This window comes from Pseudophryne corroboree, unplaced genomic scaffold, assembly GCF_028390025.1.
Source record: "Pseudophryne corroboree isolate aPseCor3 unplaced genomic scaffold, aPseCor3.hap2 scaffold_706, whole genome shotgun sequence".
Taxonomy (NCBI): Eukaryota; Metazoa; Chordata; class Amphibia; order Anura; family Myobatrachidae; genus Pseudophryne; species Pseudophryne corroboree.
Window position 1 is genome coordinate 2,294 of NW_026970289.1, and position 19,432 is coordinate 21,725.

The following is a 19,432-nucleotide window of genomic DNA, read 5'->3' on the forward strand; positions in this document are numbered from 1 at the left end:
ACTTTTGTAGTATGTGAAGGTCACTAATACTGTGTGTAATATATGGAGGAAAATGTTGTGGGGGGGGGGTGGCCATGTGACGGAGATGCTGAGGAAATCTGGGGCACACAGGGGCATGTGGGAAACACACTGATGTGGAGGGGCATGTCAGGGGGGTCACTGGGGGCAAACGCTGCTGTGGAGAAGGGCACGGCCACAGGCACTCATTGCTACAAGGTACTAACTGCATGAGTGGGGGGGCGGAGCATATTTTTGCACCTGGGCCCACCACTCACTATTTCCGCAGGTGAATCCTATACTACTGTGGGGACCCAGTAAGTGACATACCACCCTGGCCTGCGATCAGAGAAGCCGTATCCCCCCAATATTGTCTTACCAGTCAGGAGAATCTGCAGCTGAGGGATGATTCCAGCGCACTGACTCAACCACAGCAGACCGCTCCGATTAATAGACACATTGTACAGTGACATCAGTATGAGACTGCCAGAGAGAGACATCTGATATTACCGTCCTGTGCGGATACTTACACTGGAATCATTGTTATCTATTTGTCCACTCACACTCTTAGGCGGCTGCAGGACCCTAATGCCATTTTTCCTAGAAGATGGAACCATTTCTCCATCAATTCCTTACATGAAGATATCAGGAAATCACGTCCACAGGGAACAGCTGCTACATCTGGGAGGAAAGGAGAATGGAAATTGTCAGCGAGAGACGAAACATAGGATAGAAGGTTAGGAATAATCAGTTACAGCCAGAGTACACAGCATGGGGATCAGGAATAGCAAGGCGCAGCCAGAGTGTACAGCACAGGGGATCAGGAACAGTCAGGTACAGCCAGAGTGCACAGCACAGGAGATCAGGAACAGTCAGTTACAGCCAGAGTGCACAGCACAGGGGGATCAGGAACAGTCAGGTACAGCCAGAGTGCACAGCACAGGGGATCAGGAACAGTCAGGTACAGCCAGAGTGCACAGCACAGGGGATCAGGAACAGTACGGTACAGCCAGAGTGCACAGCACAGGGGATCAGGAACAGTCAGGTACAGCCAGAGTGCACAGCACAGGGGATCAGGAACAGTCAGGTACAGCCAGAGTGCACAGCACAGGGGATCAGGAACAGTCAGGTACAGCCAGAGTGCACAGCACAGGGGATCAGGAACAGTCAGGTACAGCCAGAGTGCACAGCACAGGGGATCAGGAACAGTCAGGTGCAGCCAGAGTGCACAGCACAGGGGATCAGGAACAGTCAGGTACAGCCAGAGTGCACAGCACAGGATATCAGGAACAGTCAGGTACAGCCAGAGTGCACAGCACAGGGGATCAGGAACAGTCAGGTGCAGCCAGAGTGCACAGCACAGGGGATCAGGAACAGTCAGGTACAGCCAGAGTGCACAGCACAGGGGATCAGGAACAGTCAGGTACAGCCAGAGTGCACAGCACAGGGGATCAGGAACAGTCGGGTACAGCCAGAGTGCACAGCACAGGGGATCAGGAACAGTCAGGTGCAGCCAGAGTGCACGGCACAGGGGATCAGGAATAGTCAGGTACAGCCAGAGTGCACAGCACAGGGGATCAGGAACAGTCAGGTACAGCCAGAGTGCACAGCACAGGGGATCAGGAACAGTCAGGTGCAGCCAGAGTGCACAGCACAGGGGATCAGGAACAGTCAGGTACAGCCAGAGTGCACAGCACAGGAGATCAGGAACAGTCAGTTACAGCCAGAGTGCACAGCACAGGGGATCAGGAACAGTCGGTTACAGCCAGAGTGCACAGCACAGGGGATCAGGAACAGTATGGTACAGCCAGAGTGCACAGCACAGGGGATCAGGAACAGTCAGGTACAGCCAGAGTGCATAGCACAGGGGATCAGGAACAGTCAGGTACAGCCAGAGTGCACAGCACAGGGGATCAGGAACAGTCAGGTGCAGCCAGAGTGCACAGCACAGGGGATCAGGAACAGTCAGGTACAGCCAGAGTGCACAGCACAGGGGATCAGGAACAGTCGGTTACAGCCAGAGTGCACAGCACAGGGGATCAGGAACAGTATGGTACAGCCAGAGTGCACAGCACAGGGGATCAGGAACAGTCAGGTACAGCCAGAGTGCATAGCACAGGGGATCAGGAACAGTCAGGTGCAGCCAGAGTGCACAGCACAGGGGATCAGGAACAGTCAGGTGCAGCCAGAGTGCACAGCACAGGAGATCAGGAACAGTCAGGTGCAGCCAGAGTACACAGCACAGGAGATCAGGAACAGTCAGTTACAGCCAGAGTGCACAACACAGGGGATCAGGAACAGTACGGTAAAGCCAGAGTGCACAACACAGGGGATCAGGAACAGTCAGGTGCAGCCAGAGTGCACAGCACAGGAGATCAGGAACAGTCAGGTGCAGCCAGAGTGCACAGCACAGGGGATCAGGAACAGTCAGGTGCAGCCAGAGTGCACAGCACAGGAAATCAGGATCAGTCTGGTGCAGCCAGAGTGCACAGCACAGGAGATCAGGAACAGTCAGGTGCAGCCAGAGTGCACAGCACAGGGGATCAGGAACAGTCAGGTGCAGCCAGAGTGCACAGCACAGGAGATCAGGAACAGTCAGTTACAGCCAAAGTGCACAGCACAGGAGATCAGGAACAGTCAGGTACAGCCAGAGTGCACAGCACAGGGGATCAGGAACAGTCAGGTACAGCCAGAGTGCACAGCACAGGGGATCAGGAACAGTCAGGTACAGCCAGAGTGCACAGCACAGGGGATCAGGAACAGTCAGGTGCAGCCAGAGTGCACAACACAGGGGATCAGGAACAGTCAGGTACAGCCAGAGTGCACAGCACAGGAGATCAGGAACAGTCAGGTACAGCCAGAGTGCACAGCACAGGGGATCAGGAACAGTCAGGTACAGCCAGAGTGCACAGCACAGGGGATCAGGAACAGTCAGGTACAGCCAGAGTGCACAGCACAGGGGATCAGGAACAGTCAGGTGCAGCCAGAGTGCACAGCACAGGGGATCAGGAACAGTCAGGTGCAGCCAGAGTGCACAGCACAGGAGATCAGGAACAGTCAGTTACAGCCAGAGTGCACAGCACAGGGGATCAGGAACAGTACGGTACAGCCAGAGTGCACAGCACAGGGGATCAGGAACAGTACGGTACAGCCAGAGTGCACAGCACAGAGGATCAGGAACAGTCAGTTATAGCCAGAGTGCACAACACAGGGGATCAGGAACAGTCGGTTACAGCCAGAGTGCACAGCACAGGGGATCAGGAACAGTCAGGTGCAGCCAGAGTGCACAACACAGGGGATCAGGAACAGTCAGGTACAGCCAGAGTGCACAGCACAGGAGATCAGGAACAGTCAGGTACAGCCAAAGTGCACAGCACAGGGGATCAGGAACAGTCAGGTGCAGCCAGAGTGCACAGCACAGGGGATCAGGAACAGTCAGGTGCAGCCAGAGTGCACAGCACAGGGGATCAGGAACAGTCAGGTGCAGCCAGAGTGCAAAGCACAGGAGATCAGGAACAGTCAGTTACAGCCAGAGTGCACAGCACAGGGGATCAGGAACAGTCAGGTACAGCCAGAGTGCACAGCACAGGGGATCAGGAACAGTCAGGTGCAGCCAGAGTGCACAGCACAGGGGATCAGGAACAGTCAGGTACAGCCAGAGTGCACAGCACAGGGGATCAGGAACAGTCAGTTACAGCCAGAGTGCACAGCACAGGGGATCAGGAACAGTCAGTTACAGCCAGTGTACACAGCGCAGGAGATCAGGAACAGCCGGTTACAGCCAGAGTGCACAGCACAGGGGATCAGGAACAGTACGGTACAGCCAGAGTGCACAGCACAGGGGATCAGGAACAGTCAGGTACAGCCAGAGTGCACAGCACAGGGGATCAGGAACAGTCAGGTACAGCCAGAGTGCACAGCACAGGGGATCAGGAACAGTCAGTTACAGCCAGTGTACACAGCGCAGGAGATCAGGAACAGCCGGTTACAGCCAGAGTGCACAGCACAGGGGATCAGGAACAGTACGGTACAGCCAGAGTGCACAGCACAGGGGATCAGGAACAGTCAGGTGCAGCCAGAGTGCACAACACAGGGGATCAGGAACAGTCAGGTGCAGCCAGAGTGCACAACACAGGAGATCAGGAACAGTACGGTACAGCCAGAGTGCACAACACAGGGGATCAGGAACAGTCAGGTGCAGCCAGTGTATACAGCACAGGGGATCAGGAACAGTCAGGTGCAGCCAGAGTGCACAGCACAGGAGATCAGGAACAGTCAGTTACAGCCAGAGTGCACAGCACAGGAGATCAGGATCAGTCAGGTGCAGCCAGAGTACACAGCACAGGAGATCAGGAACAGTCAGGTGCAGCCAGAGTGCACAGCACAGGGGATCAGGAACAGTCAGGTGCAGCCAGAGTGCACAGCACAGGAGATCAGGAACAGTCAGTTACAGCCAGAGTGCACAGCACAGGAGATCAGGAACAGTCAGTAGCAGCCAGAGTGCACAGCACAGGGGATCAGGAACAGTCAGTAGCAGCCAGAGTGCACAGCACAGTAGATCAGTAACAGTCAGTTACAGCCAGAGTGCACAGCACAGGAGATCAGGAACAGTCAGTAGCAGCCAGAGTGCACAGCACAGGAGATCAGGAACAGTCAGTTACAGCCAGAGTGCACAGCACAGGAGATCAGGAACAGTCAGTTACAGCCAGAGTGCACAGCACAGGGGATCAGAAACAGCCCGGTACTGCCAGAGTGCACGGCACAGGGGATCAGGAACAGTCAGGTGCAGCCAGAGTGCACAGCACAGGATATCAGGAACAGTACGGTACAGCCAGAGTGCACAGCACAGGGGATCAGGAACAGTCAGTTACAGCCAGAGTGCACAGCACAGGAGATCAGGAACAGTCAGGTGCAGCCAGAGTGCACAGCACAGGGGATCAGGAACAGTCAGGTGCAGCCAGAGTGCACAGCACAGGAGATCAGGAACAGTCAGGTACAGCCAGAGTGCACAGCACAGGATATCAGGAACAGTACGGTACAGCCAGAGTGCACCGCACAGGGGATCAGGAACAGTCAGGTGCAGCCAGAGTGCACAGCACAGGATATCAGGAACAGTACGGTACAGCCAGAGTGCACAGCACAGGGGATCAGGAACAGTCAGTTACAGCCAGAGTGCACAGCACAGGAGATCAGGAACAGTCAGGTGCAGCCAGAGTGCACAGCACAGGGGATCAGGAACAGTCAGGTGCAGCCAGAGTGCAAAGCACAGGGGATCAGGAACAGTCAGGTACAGCCAGAGTGCACAGCACAGGGGATCAGGAACAGTCAGGTACAGCCAGAGTGCACAGCACAGGGGATCAGGAACAGTCAGTTACAGCCAGAGTGCACAGCACAGGGGATCAGGAACAGTACGGTACAGCCAGAGTGCACAGCACAGGGGATCAGGAACAGTCAGTTACAGCCAGAGTGCACAGCACAGGAGATCAGGAACAGTCAGGTGCAGCCAGAGTGCACAGCACAGGGGATCAGGAACAGTCAGTTACAGCCAGAGTGCACAGCACAGGGGATCAGGAACAGTCAGGTACAGCCAGAGTGCACAGCACAGGGGATCAGGAACAGTCAGGTACAGCCAGAGTGCACAGCACAGGGGATCAGGAACAGTACGGTACAGCCAGAGTGCACAGCACAGGGGATCAGGAACAGTCAGGTACAGCCAGAGTGCACAGCACAGGGGATCAGGAACAGTCAGGTACAGCCAGAGTGCACAGCACAGGGGATCAGGAACAGTCAGGTACAGCCAGAGTGCACAGCACAGGGGATCAGGAACAGTCAGGTACAGCCAGAGTGCACAGCACAGGGGATCAGGAACAGTCAGGTGCAGCCAGAGTGCACAGCACAGGGGATCAGGAACAGTCAGGTACAGCCAGAGTGCACAGCACAGGATATCAGGAACAGTCAGGTACAGCCAGAGTGCACAGCACAGGGGATCAGGAACAGTCAGGTGCAGCCAGAGTGCACAGCACAGGGGATCAGGAACAGTCAGGTACAGCCAGAGTGCACAGCACAGGGGATCAGGAACAGTCAGGTACAGCCAGAGTGCACAGCACAGGGGATCAGGAACAGTCGGGTACAGCCAGAGTGCACAGCACAGGGGATCAGGAACAGTCAGGTGCAGCCAGAGTGCACGGCACAGGGGATCAGGAATAGTCAGGTACAGCCAGAGTGCACAGCACAGGGGATCAGGAACAGTCAGGTACAGCCAGAGTGCACAGCACAGGGGATCAGGAACAGTCAGGTGCAGCCAGAGTGCACAGCACAGGGGATCAGGAACAGTCAGGTACAGCCAGAGTGCACAGCACAGGAGATCAGGAACAGTCAGTTACAGCCAGAGTGCACAGCACAGGGGATCAGGAACAGTCGGTTACAGCCAGAGTGCACAGCACAGGGGATCAGGAACAGTATGGTACAGCCAGAGTGCACAGCACAGGGGATCAGGAACAGTCAGGTACAGCCAGAGTGCATAGCACAGGGGATCAGGAACAGTCAGGTACAGCCAGAGTGCACAGCACAGGGGATCAGGAACAGTCAGGTGCAGCCAGAGTGCACAGCACAGGGGATCAGGAACAGTCAGGTACAGCCAGAGTGCACAGCACAGGGGATCAGGAACAGTCGGTTACAGCCAGAGTGCACAGCACAGGGGATCAGGAACAGTATGGTACAGCCAGAGTGCACAGCACAGGGGATCAGGAACAGTCAGGTACAGCCAGAGTGCATAGCACAGGGGATCAGGAACAGTCAGGTGCAGCCAGAGTGCACAGCACAGGGGATCAGGAACAGTCAGGTGCAGCCAGAGTGCACAGCACAGGAGATCAGGAACAGTCAGGTGCAGCCAGAGTACACAGCACAGGAGATCAGGAACAGTCAGTTACAGCCAGAGTGCACAACACAGGGGATCAGGAACAGTACGGTAAAGCCAGAGTGCACAACACAGGGGATCAGGAACAGTCAGGTGCAGCCAGAGTGCACAGCACAGGAGATCAGGAACAGTCAGGTGCAGCCAGAGTGCACAGCACAGGGGATCAGGAACAGTCAGGTGCAGCCAGAGTGCACAGCACAGGAAATCAGGATCAGTCTGGTGCAGCCAGAGTGCACAGCACAGGAGATCAGGAACAGTCAGGTGCAGCCAGAGTGCACAGCACAGGGGATCAGGAACAGTCAGGTGCAGCCAGAGTGCACAGCACAGGAGATCAGGAACAGTCAGTTACAGCCAAAGTGCACAGCACAGGAGATCAGGAACAGTCAGGTACAGCCAGAGTGCACAGCACAGGGGATCAGGAACAGTCAGGTACAGCCAGAGTGCACAGCACAGGGGATCAGGAACAGTCAGGTACAGCCAGAGTGCACAGCACAGGGGATCAGGAACAGTCAGGTGCAGCCAGAGTGCACAACACAGGGGATCAGGAACAGTCAGGTACAGCCAGAGTGCACAGCACAGGAGATCAGGAACAGTCAGGTACAGCCAGAGTGCACAGCACAGGGGATCAGGAACAGTCAGGTACAGCCAGAGTGCACAGCACAGGGGATCAGGAACAGTCAGGTACAGCCAGAGTGCGCAGCACAGGGGATCAGGAACAGTCAGGTGCAGCCAGAGTGCACAGCACAGGGGATCAGGAACAGTCAGGTGCAGCCAGAGTGCACAGCACAGGAGATCAGGAACAGTCAGTTACAGCCAGAGTGCACAGCACAGGGGATCAGGAACAGTATGGTACAGCCAGAGTGCACAGCACAGGGGATCAGGAACAGTACGGTACAGCCAGAGTGCACAGCACAGAGGATCAGGAACAGTCAGTTATAGCCAGAGTGCACAACACAGGGGATCAGGAACAGTCGGTTACAGCCAGAGTGCACAGCACAGGGGATCAGGAACAGTCAGGTGCAGCCAGAGTGCACAACACAGGGGATCAGGAACAGTCAGGTACAGCCAGAGTGCACAGCACAGGAGATCAGGAACAGTCAGGTACAGCCAAAGTGCACAGCACAGGGGATCAGGAACAGTCAGGTGCAGCCAGAGTGCACAGCACAGGGGATCAGGAACAGTCAGGTGCAGCCAGAGTGCACAGCACAGGGGATCAGGAACAGTCAGGTGCAGCCAGAGTGCAAAGCACAGGAGATCAGGAACAGTCAGTTACAGCCAGAGTGCACAGCACAGGGGATCAGGAACAGTCAGGTACAGCCAGAGTGCACAGCACAGGGGATCAGGAACAGTCAGGTGCAGCCAGAGTGCACAGCACAGGGGATCAGGAACAGTCAGGTACAGCCAGAGTGCACAGCACAGGGGATCAGGAACAGTCAGTTACAGCCAGAGTGCACAGCACAGGGGATCAGGAACAGTCAGTTACAGCCAGTGTACACAGCGCAGGAGATCAGGAACAGCCGGTTACAGCCAGAGTGCACAGCACAGGGGATCAGGAACAGTACGGTACAGCCAGAGTGCACAGCACAGGGGATCAGGAACAGTCAGGTACAGCCAGAGTGCACAGCACAGGGGATCAGGAACAGTCAGGTACAGCCAGAGTGCACAGCACAGGGGATCAGGAACAGTCAGTTACAGCCAGTGTACACAGCGCAGGAGATCAGGAACAGCCGGTTACAGCCAGAGTGCACAGCACAGGGGATCAGGAACAGTACGGTACAGCCAGAGTGCACAGCACAGGGGATCAGGAACAGTCAGGTGCAGCCAGAGTGCACAACACAGGGGATCAGGAACAGTCAGGTGCAGCCAGAGTGCACAACACAGGAGATCAGGAACAGTACGGTACAGCCAGAGTGCACAACACAGGGGATCAGGAACAGCCAGGTGCAGCCAGTGTATACAGCACAGGGGATCAGGAACAGTCAGGTGCAGCCAGAGTGCACAGCACAGGAGATCAGGAACAGTCAGTTACAGCCAGAGTGCACAGCACAGGAGATCAGGATCAGTCAGGTGCAGCCAGAGTACACAGCACAGGAGATCAGGAACAGTCAGGTGCAGCCAGAGTGCACAGCACAGGGGATCAGGAACAGTCAGGTGCAGCCAGAGTGCACAGCACAGGAGATCAGGAACAGTCAGGTGCAGCCAGAGTGCACAGCACAGGGGATCAGGAACAGTCGGTTACAGCCAGAGTGCACAGCACAGGGGATCAGGAACAGTATGGTACAGCCAGAGTGCACAGCACAGGGGATCAGGAACAGTCAGGTACAGCCAGAGTGCATAGCACAGGGGATCAGGAACAGTCAGGTACAGCCAGAGTGCACAGCACAGGGGATCAGGAACAGTCAGGTGCAGCCAGAGTGCACAGCACAGGGGATCAGGAACAGTCAGGTACAGCCAGAGTGCACAGCACAGGGGATCAGGAACAGTCGGTTACAGCCAGAGTGCACAGCACAGGGGATCAGGAACAGTATGGTACAGCCAGAGTGCACAGCACAGGGGATCAGGAACAGTCAGGTACAGCCAGAGTGCATAGCACAGGGGATCAGGAACAGTCAGGTGCAGCCAGAGTGCACAGCACAGGGGATCAGGAACAGTCAGGTGCAGCCAGAGTGCACAGCACAGGAGATCAGGAACAGTCAGGTGCAGCCAGAGTACACAGCACAGGAGATCAGGAACAGTCAGTTACAGCCAGAGTGCACAACACAGGGGATCAGGAACAGTACGGTAAAGCCAGAGTGCACAACACAGGGGATCAGGAACAGTCAGGTGCAGCCAGAGTGCACAGCACAGGAGATCAGGAACAGTCAGGTGCAGCCAGAGTGCACAGCACAGGGGATCAGGAACAGTCAGGTGCAGCCAGAGTGCACAGCACAGGAAATCAGGATCAGTCTGGTGCAGCCAGAGTGCACAGCACAGGAGATCAGGAACAGTCAGGTGCAGCCAGAGTGCACAGCACAGGGGATCAGGAACAGTCAGGTGCAGCCAGAGTGCACAGCACAGGAGATCAGGAACAGTCAGTTACAGCCAAAGTGCACAGCACAGGAGATCAGGAACAGTCAGGTACAGCCAGAGTGCACAGCACAGGGGATCAGGAACAGTCAGGTACAGCCAGAGTGCACAGCACAGGGGATCAGGAACAGTCAGGTACAGCCAGAGTGCACAGCACAGGGGATCAGGAACAGTCAGGTGCAGCCAGAGTGCACAACACAGGGGATCAGGAACAGTCAGGTACAGCCAGAGTGCACAGCACAGGAGATCAGGAACAGTCAGGTACAGCCAGAGTGCACAGCACAGGGGATCAGGAACAGTCAGGTACAGCCAGAGTGCACAGCACAGGGGATCAGGAACAGTCAGGTACAGCCAGAGTGCGCAGCACAGGGGATCAGGAACAGTCAGGTGCAGCCAGAGTGCACAGCACAGGGGATCAGGAACAGTCAGGTGCAGCCAGAGTGCACAGCACAGGAGATCAGGAACAGTCAGTTACAGCCAGAGTGCACAGCACAGGGGATCAGGAACAGTATGGTACAGCCAGAGTGCACAGCACAGGGGATCAGGAACAGTACGGTACAGCCAGAGTGCACAGCACAGAGGATCAGGAACAGTCAGTTATAGCCAGAGTGCACAACACAGGGGATCAGGAACAGTCGGTTACAGCCAGAGTGCACAGCACAGGGGATCAGGAACAGTCAGGTGCAGCCAGAGTGCACAACACAGGGGATCAGGAACAGTCAGGTACAGCCAGAGTGCACAGCACAGGAGATCAGGAACAGTCAGGTACAGCCAAAGTGCACAGCACAGGGGATCAGGAACAGTCAGGTGCAGCCAGAGTGCACAGCACAGGGGATCAGGAACAGTCAGGTGCAGCCAGAGTGCACAGCACAGGGGATCAGGAACAGTCAGGTGCAGCCAGAGTGCAAAGCACAGGAGATCAGGAACAGTCAGTTACAGCCAGAGTGCACAGCACAGGGGATCAGGAACAGTCAGGTACAGCCAGAGTGCACAGCACAGGGGATCAGGAACAGTCAGGTGCAGCCAGAGTGCACAGCACAGGGGATCAGGAACAGTCAGGTACAGCCAGAGTGCACAGCACAGGGGATCAGGAACAGTCAGTTACAGCCAGAGTGCACAGCACAGGGGATCAGGAACAGTCAGTTACAGCCAGTGTACACAGCGCAGGAGATCAGGAACAGCCGGTTACAGCCAGAGTGCACAGCACAGGGGATCAGGAACAGTACGGTACAGCCAGAGTGCACAGCACAGGGGATCAGGAACAGTCAGGTACAGCCAGAGTGCACAGCACAGGGGATCAGGAACAGTCAGGTACAGCCAGAGTGCACAGCACAGGGGATCAGGAACAGTCAGTTACAGCCAGTGTACACAGCGCAGGAGATCAGGAACAGCCGGTTACAGCCAGAGTGCACAGCACAGGGGATCAGGAACAGTACGGTACAGCCAGAGTGCACAGCACAGGGGATCAGGAACAGTCAGGTGCAGCCAGAGTGCACAACACAGGGGATCAGGAACAGTCAGGTGCAGCCAGAGTGCACAACACAGGAGATCAGGAACAGTACGGTACAGCCAGAGTGCACAACACAGGGGATCAGGAACAGCCAGGTGCAGCCAGTGTATACAGCACAGGGGATCAGGAACAGTCAGGTGCAGCCAGAGTGCACAGCACAGGAGATCAGGAACAGTCAGTTACAGCCAGAGTGCACAGCACAGGAGATCAGGATCAGTCAGGTGCAGCCAGAGTACACAGCACAGGAGATCAGGAACAGTCAGGTGCAGCCAGAGTGCACAGCACAGGGGATCAGGAACAGTCAGGTGCAGCCAGAGTGCACAGCACAGGAGATCAGGAACAGTCAGTTACAGCCAGAGTGCACAGCACAGGAGATCAGGAACAGTCAGTAGCAGCCAGAGTGCACAGCACAGGGGATCAGGAACAGTCAGTAGCAGCCAGAGTGCACAGCACAGTAGATCAGTAACAGTCAGTTACAGCCAGAGTGCACAGCACAGGAGATCAGGAACAGTCAGTAGCAGCCAGAGTGCACAGCACAGGAGATCAGGAACAGTCAGTTACAGCCAGAGTGCACAGCACAGGAGATCAGGAACAGTCAGTTACAGCCAGAGTGCACAGCACAGGGGATCAGAAACAGCCCGGTACTGCCAGAGTGCACGGCACAGGGGATCAGGAACAGTCAGGTGCAGCCAGAGTGCACAGCACAGGATATCAGGAACAGTACGGTACAGCCAGAGTGCACAGCACAGGGGATCAGGAACAGTCAGTTACAGCCAGAGTGCACAGCACAGGAGATCAGGAACAGTCAGGTGCAGCCAGAGTGCACAGCACAGGGGATCAGGAACAGTCAGGTGCAGCCAGAGTGCACAGCACAGGAGATCAGGAACAGTCAGGTACAGCCAGAGTGCACAGCACAGGATATCAGGAACAGTACGGTACAGCCAGAGTGCACAGCACAGGGGATCAGGAACAGTCAGGTGCAGCCAGAGTGCACAGCACAGGATATCAGGAACAGTACGGTACAGCCAGAGTGCACAGCACAGGGGATCAGGAACAGTCAGTTACAGCCAGAGTGCACAGCACAGGAGATCAGGAACAGTCAGGTGCAGCCAGAGTGCACAGCACAGGGGATCAGGAACAGTCAGGTGCAGCCAGAGTGCAAAGCACAGGAGATCAGGAACAGTTAGGTACAGCCAGAGTGCACAGCACAGGAGATCAGGAACAGTCAGGTACAGCCAGAGTGCACAGCACAGGGGATCAGGAACAGTCAGGTGCAGCCAGTGTATACAGCACAGGGGATCAGGAACAGTCAGGTACAGCCAGAGTGCACAGCACAGGAGATCAGGAACAGTCAGTAGCAGCCAGTGTATATAGCACAGGGGATCAGGAACAGTCAGGTGCAGCCAGAGTGCACAGCACAGGAGATCAGGAACAGTCAGTTACAGCCAGAGTGCACAGCACAGGGGATCAGGAGAAGTCAGGTGCAGCCAGAGAGCACAGCACAGGGGATCAGGAACAGTCAGGTGCAGCCAGAGTGCACAACACAGGGGATCAGGAACAGTCAGGTACAGCCAGAGTGCACAGCACAGGAGATCAGGAACAGTCAGGTACAGCCAGAGTGCACAGCACAGGGGATCAGGAACAGTCAGGTACAGCCAGAGTACACAGCACAGGGGATCAGGAACAGTCAGGTGCAGCCAGAGTGCACAGCACAGGGGATCAGGAACAGTCAGGTACAGCCAGAGTGCACAGCACAGGGGATCAGGAACAGTCAGGTACAGCCAGAGTGCACAGAACAGGGGATCAGGAACAGTCAGGTACAGACAGAGTGCACAGCACAGGGGATCAGGAACAGTCAGGTGCAGCCAGAGTGCACGGCACAGGGGATCAGGAATAGTCAGGTACAGCCAGAGTGCACGGCACAGGGGATCAGGAACAGTCAGGTACAGCCAGAGTGCACAGCACAGGGGATCAGGAACAGTCAGGTACAGCCAGAGTGCACAGCACAGGGGATCAGGAACAGTCAGGTGCAGCCAGAGTGCACAGCACAGGGGATCAGGAACAGTCAGGTGCAGCCAGAGTGCACAGCACAGGAGATCAGGAACAGTCAGTTACAGCCAGAGTGCACAGCACAGGGGATCAGGAACAGTCGGTTACAGCCAGAGTGCACAGCACAGGGGATCAGGAACAGTACGGTACAGCCAGAGTGCACAACACAGGGGATCAGGAACAGTCGGTTACAGCCAGAGTGCACAGCACAGGGGATCAGGAACAGTCAGGTGCAGCCAGAGTGCACAACACAGGGGATCAGGAACAGTCAGGTACAGCCAGAGTGCACAGCACAGGAGATCAGGAACAGTCAGGTACAGCCAAAGTGCACAGCACAGGGGATCAGGAACAGTCAGGTGCAGCCAGAGTGCACAGCACAGGGGATCAGGAACAGTCAGGTGCAGCCAGAGTGCAAAGCACAGGAGATCAGGAACAGTCAGTTACAGCCAGAGTGCACAGCACAGGGGATCAGGAACAGTCAGGTACAGCCAGAGTGCACAGCACAGGGGATCAGGAACAGTCAGGTGCAGCCAGAGTGCACAGCACAGGGAATCAGGAACAGTCAGGTACAGCCAGAGTGCACAGCACAGGGGATCAGGAACAGTCAGTTACAGCCAGAGTGCACAGCACAGGGGATCAGGAACAGTCAGTTACAGCCAGTGTACACAGCGCAGGAGATCAGGAACAGCCGGTTACAGCCAGAGTGCACAGCACAGGGGATCAGGAACAGTACGGTACAGCCAGAGTGCACAGCACAGGGAATCAGGAACAGTCAGGTACAGCCAGAGTGCACAGCACAGGGGATCAGGAACAGTCAGGTACAGCCAGAGTGCACAGCACAGGGGATCAGGAACAGTCAGTTACAGCCAGTGTACACAGCGCAGGAGATCAGGAACAGCCGGTTACAGCCAGAGTGCACAGCACAGGGGATCAGGAACAGTACGGTACAGCCAGAGTGCACAGCACAGGGGATCAGGAACAGTCAGGTGCAGCCAGAGTGCACAACACAGGGGATCAGGAACAGTCAGGTGCAGCCAGAGTGCACAACACAGGAGATCAGGAACAGTACGGTACAGCCAGAGTGCACAACACAGGGGATCAGGAACAGTCAGGTGCAGCCAGTGTATACAGCACAGGGGATCAGGAACAGTCAGGTGCAGCCAGAGTGCACAGCACAGGAGATCAGGAACAGTCAGTTACAGCCAGAGTGCACAGCACAGGAGATCAGGATCAGTCAGGTGCAGCCAGAGTACACAGCACAGGAGATCAGGAACAGTCAGGTGCAGCCAGAGTGCACAGCACAGGGGATCAGGAACAGTCAGGTGCAGCCAGAGTGCACAGCACAGGAGATCAGGAACAGTCAGTTACAGCCAGAGTGCACAGCACAGGAGATCAGGAACAGTCAGTAGCAGCCAGAGTGCACAGCACAGGGGATCAGGAACAGTCAGTAGCAGCCAGAGTGCACAGCACAGTAGATCAGTAACAGTCAGTTACAGCCAGAGTGCACAGCACAGGAGATCAGGAACAGTCAGTAGCAGCCAGAGTGCACAGCACAGGAGATCAGGAACAGTCAGTTACAGCCAGAGTGCACAGCACAGGAGATCAGGAACAGTCAGTTACAGCCAGAGTGCACAGCACAGGGGATCAGAAACAGCCCGGTACTGCCAGAGTGCACGGCACAGGGGATCAGGAACAGTCAGGTGCAGCCAGAGTGCACAGCACAGGATATCAGGAACAGTACGGTACAGCCAGAGTGCACAGCACAGGGGATCAGGAACAGTCAGTTACAGCCAGAGTGCACAGCACAGGAGATCAGGAACAGTCAGGTGCAGCCAGAGTGCACAGCACAGGGGATCAGGAACAGTCAGGTGCAGCCAGAGTGCACAGCACAGGAGATCAGGAACAGTCAGGTACAGCCAGAGTGCACAGCACAGGATATCAGGAACAGTACGGTACAGCCAGAGTGCACAGCACAGGGGATCAGGAACAGTCAGGTGCAGCCAGAGTGCACAGCACAGGATATCAGGAACAGTACGGTACAGCCAGAGTGCACAGCACAGGGGATCAGGAACAGTCAGTTACAGCCAGAGTGCACAGCACAGGAGATCAGGAACAGTCAGGTGCAGCCAGAGTGCACAGCACAGGGGATCAGGAACAGTCAGGTGCAGCCAGAGTGCAAAGCACAGGAGATCAGGAACAGTTAGGTACAGCCAGAGTGCACAGCACAGGGGATCAGGAACAGTCAGTTACAGCCAGAGTGCACAGCACAGGAGATCAGGAACAGTCAGGTGCAGCCAGAGTGCACAGCACAGGGGATCAGGAACAGTCAGGTGCAGCCAGAGTGCACAGCACAGGAGATCAGGAACAGTCAGGTACAGCCAGAGTGCACAGCACAGGATATCAGGAACAGTACGGTACAGCCAGAGTGCACAGCACAGGGGATCAGGAACAGTCAGGTGCAGCCAGAGTGCACAGCACAGGATATCAGGAACAGTACGGTACAGCCAGAGTGCACAGCACAGGGGATCAGGAACAGTCAGTTACAGCCAGAGTGCACAGCACAGGAGATCAGGAACAGTCAGGTGCAGCCAGAGTGCACAGCACAGGGGATCAGGAACAGTCAGGTGCAGCCAGAGTGCAAAGCACAGGAGATCAGGAACAGTTAGGTACAGCCAGAGTGCACAGCACAGGAGATCAGGAACAGTCAGGTACAGCCAGAGTGCACAGCACAGGGGATCAGGAACAGTCAGGTGCAGCCAGTGTATACAGCACAGGGGATCAGGAACAGTCAGGTACAGCCAGAGTGCACAGCACAGGAGATCAGGAACAGTCAGTAGCAGCCAGTGTATACAGCACAGGGGATCAGGAACAGTCAGGTGCAGCCAGAGTGCACAGCACAGGAGATCAGGAACAGTCAGTTACAGCCAGAGTGCACAGCACAGGGGATCAGGAGAAGTCAGGTGCAGCCAGAGAGCACAGCACAGGGGATCAGGAACAGTCAGGTGCAGCCAGAGTGCACAACACAGGAGATCAGGAACAGTACGGTACAGCCAGAGTGCACAGCACAGGGGATCAGGAACAGTCGGTTACAGCCAGAGTGCACAGCACAGGGGATCAGGAACAGTCAGGTACAGCCAGAGTGCACAGCACAGGGGATCAGGAACAGTCAGGTACAGCCAGAGTGCACAGCACAGGGGATCAGGAACAGTCAGGTACAGCCAGAGTGTACAGCACAGGAGATCAGGAACAGTCAGTTACAGCCAGAGTGCACAGCACAGGAGATCAGGAACAGTCAGGTGCAGCCAGTGTACACAGCACAGGGGATCAGGAACAGTCAGGTGCAGCCAGTGTACACAGCACAGGGGATCAGGAACAGTCAGGTACAGCCAGAGTGTACAGCACAGGAGATCAGGAACAGTCAGTTACAGCCAGAGTGCACAGCACAGGAGATCAGGAACAGTCAGGTGCAGCCAGTGTACACAGCACAGGAGATCAGGAACAGTCAGTTACAGCCAGAGTGCACAGCACAGGGGATCAGGAGAAGTCAGGTGCAGCCAGAGAGCACAGCACAGGGGATCAGGAACAGTCAGGTGCAGCCAGAGTGCACAACACAGGAGATCAGGAACAGTACGGTACAGCCAGAGTGCACAGCACAGGGGATCAGGAACAGTCGGTTACAGCTAGAGTGCACAGCACAGGAGATCAGGAACAGTCAGGTACAGCCAGAGTGCACAGCACAGGAGATCAGGAACAGTCAGTAGCAGCCAGTGTATACAGCACAGGGGATCAGGAACGGTCAGGTACAGCCAGAGTGCACAGCACAGGAGATCAGGAACAGTCAGTAGCAGCCAGTGTATACAGCACAGGGGATCAGGAACAGTCAGGTGCAGCCAGAGTGCACAGCACAGGAGATCAGGAACAGTCAGTTACAGCCAGAGTGCACAGCACAGGGGATCAGGAACAGTCAGGTGCAGCCAGAGTGCACAGCACAGGGGATCAGGAACAGTCAGTTACAGCCAGAGTGCACAGCACAGGAGATCAGGAACAGTCGGTTACAGCCAGAGTGCACAGCACAGGGGATCAGGAACAGTCAGGTGCAGCCAGTGTATACAGCACAGGAGATCAGGAACAGTCAGGTACAGCCAGAGTGCACAGCACAGGAGATCAGGAACAGTCAGGTACAGCCAGAGTGCACAGCACAGGGGATCAGGAACAGTCAGGTGCAGCCAGAGTGCACAGCACAGGAGATCAGGAACAGTCAGTTACAGCCAGAGTTGTCAAAGTCAGAAAAATATCTCGCTGCACGTTGCCATATATGCACTTCATGCGTGTGCACGCTACATATTTAATCAAAATAATGGATTTTATAAGTTAATATTCCCCTGAGTCCAGCAGGTATCAGTGGGTCTCAAATGGCTCTTTGACCTTAGAGATTCCCCAAACAATAGTTTGCATGTTGGGAGGGCTTCACGTGTTCTTATGCATAGTTAAGCACAGGAATAGTAATTGAAGATTAATTGTATTCCAAATCAGTATCTTTCCCGCAGACGGAGTACAATAGCCTTTAATTACACTGAGCTTTGAGACTCAATGAGGAGGGCCAACACCTGTGTTTACGAAATGGGGCTGGATTTGTCTCCAGAAGAATGATTGCTGAGATGTCATTGTCTCAACTGAAAGTGGACATCATGAATATCGAACAAAACCCAGAGACAGGGTTTTGTTTTGTATTCGCCAAACAATAGCTTCCCACAAGACAGGAATGTGTTAGTCATCACCCAACATTTTGCATAACCAAGCTCACATGCTCAGCTCACTGATACAAGACAGCCCACATACTGTGAAAGACACACTTCCTGTGGTTGACACACCCCCACAGCTGGAATACAGGTATGATATTATCCACTGGAAATCACAGGGCTCACTCACTCACACAGCTACCTGGCACCCAGCAGCATGGCTGCTTCATCCCCAGGACTGACCTCCAAGCGAAAGGCTAAGTATTGAATTCACATGGCTAGATAAGGAAATATAGACAGATGGCTTTAAGGTCAATGGTGCTGGTTTAAATAGGATATTGTAACTTGTTTGTGTGATAGATCTGGGAATCTGTGATGGTAGCTGGGACATTAGACAACCTGTAGCATAGCATTTGTGGTATTTGTTTGCCTATGGTGATTTAAAATAGATTGTGCTGGTTTGTTATAATATATCTTGTCAATCATGAATACCGCCATGCAGTTACTTGTGAATATGGGTTTTGTAGCAATGGCAGGCTGATATGTGTGGTTACATTGTGATCTGGTCTTGTGATAATTCATATAGCATAGCCATCATACCTTATGCTCTGGTTATTGAGATACTGAGTTTGTTTGGAATGTGAAATTGAATAAGATGGTTCTAGGAAGTTGGATTGGAATGTGGAATAAGATTAGTTGGTTTGTAAGAAATGGCTGCTGCTGGGTGTTTTCCCCTCTCCCTTTCAACCATGTGTTGCAGTCTTTGGAATCATGGGAGTTTTCCCAAAATGGAGTCTAGCTTCTATCCCATGCGGTATTCAGCATTGACTAACTGCGCAGCGATTGTCTCTCACATGTGTAAGTTTTCTCCGCAATCATATTGTCTTATTTAATGTTATAAGCCATTCTCTCTCTCCTTCCCCTTTTAAAAGTAATTGTGTCTTTATTGTATTTTATGTGTAGTAACTTGGTTAGATATTCTATGTTATTTTGGTAGTGTATAGCTTGTATTGTATTATTCTTTTTGAACGTTCATTCTCTCACTAAAGGCGTTAGAACCTTAGACCGGTATTTGATTGATTATTATAAATGCATAAAGGTTCTCAGAGCGTCATAGTCGCTCATACAGCTTTTAAGCTAACAAGGTTACACTGC

General features: G+C 54.5%; 1 protein-coding gene across 1 annotated transcript in view; it reads right to left on the reverse strand.

The window, feature by feature from the left end:
* Positions 1 to 376: 376 nt before the first annotated feature.
* The window catches only part of HSF2BP (heat shock transcription factor 2 binding protein), a gene marked incomplete at its 3' end in the record, with an annotated part of 311,991 nt that continues 292,935 nt past the window's right edge, over positions 377 to 19,432 (reverse strand). Inside the window, exons 5-6 of the mRNA XM_063954638.1 lie at positions 561 to 678; positions 377 to 480 (exon numbers count right to left, since the gene is read on the reverse strand). Coding sequence (XP_063810708.1) covers positions 377 to 480; positions 561 to 678 — 222 coding nt within the window. The remainder of the gene's footprint in view (positions 481 to 560; positions 679 to 19,432) is intronic.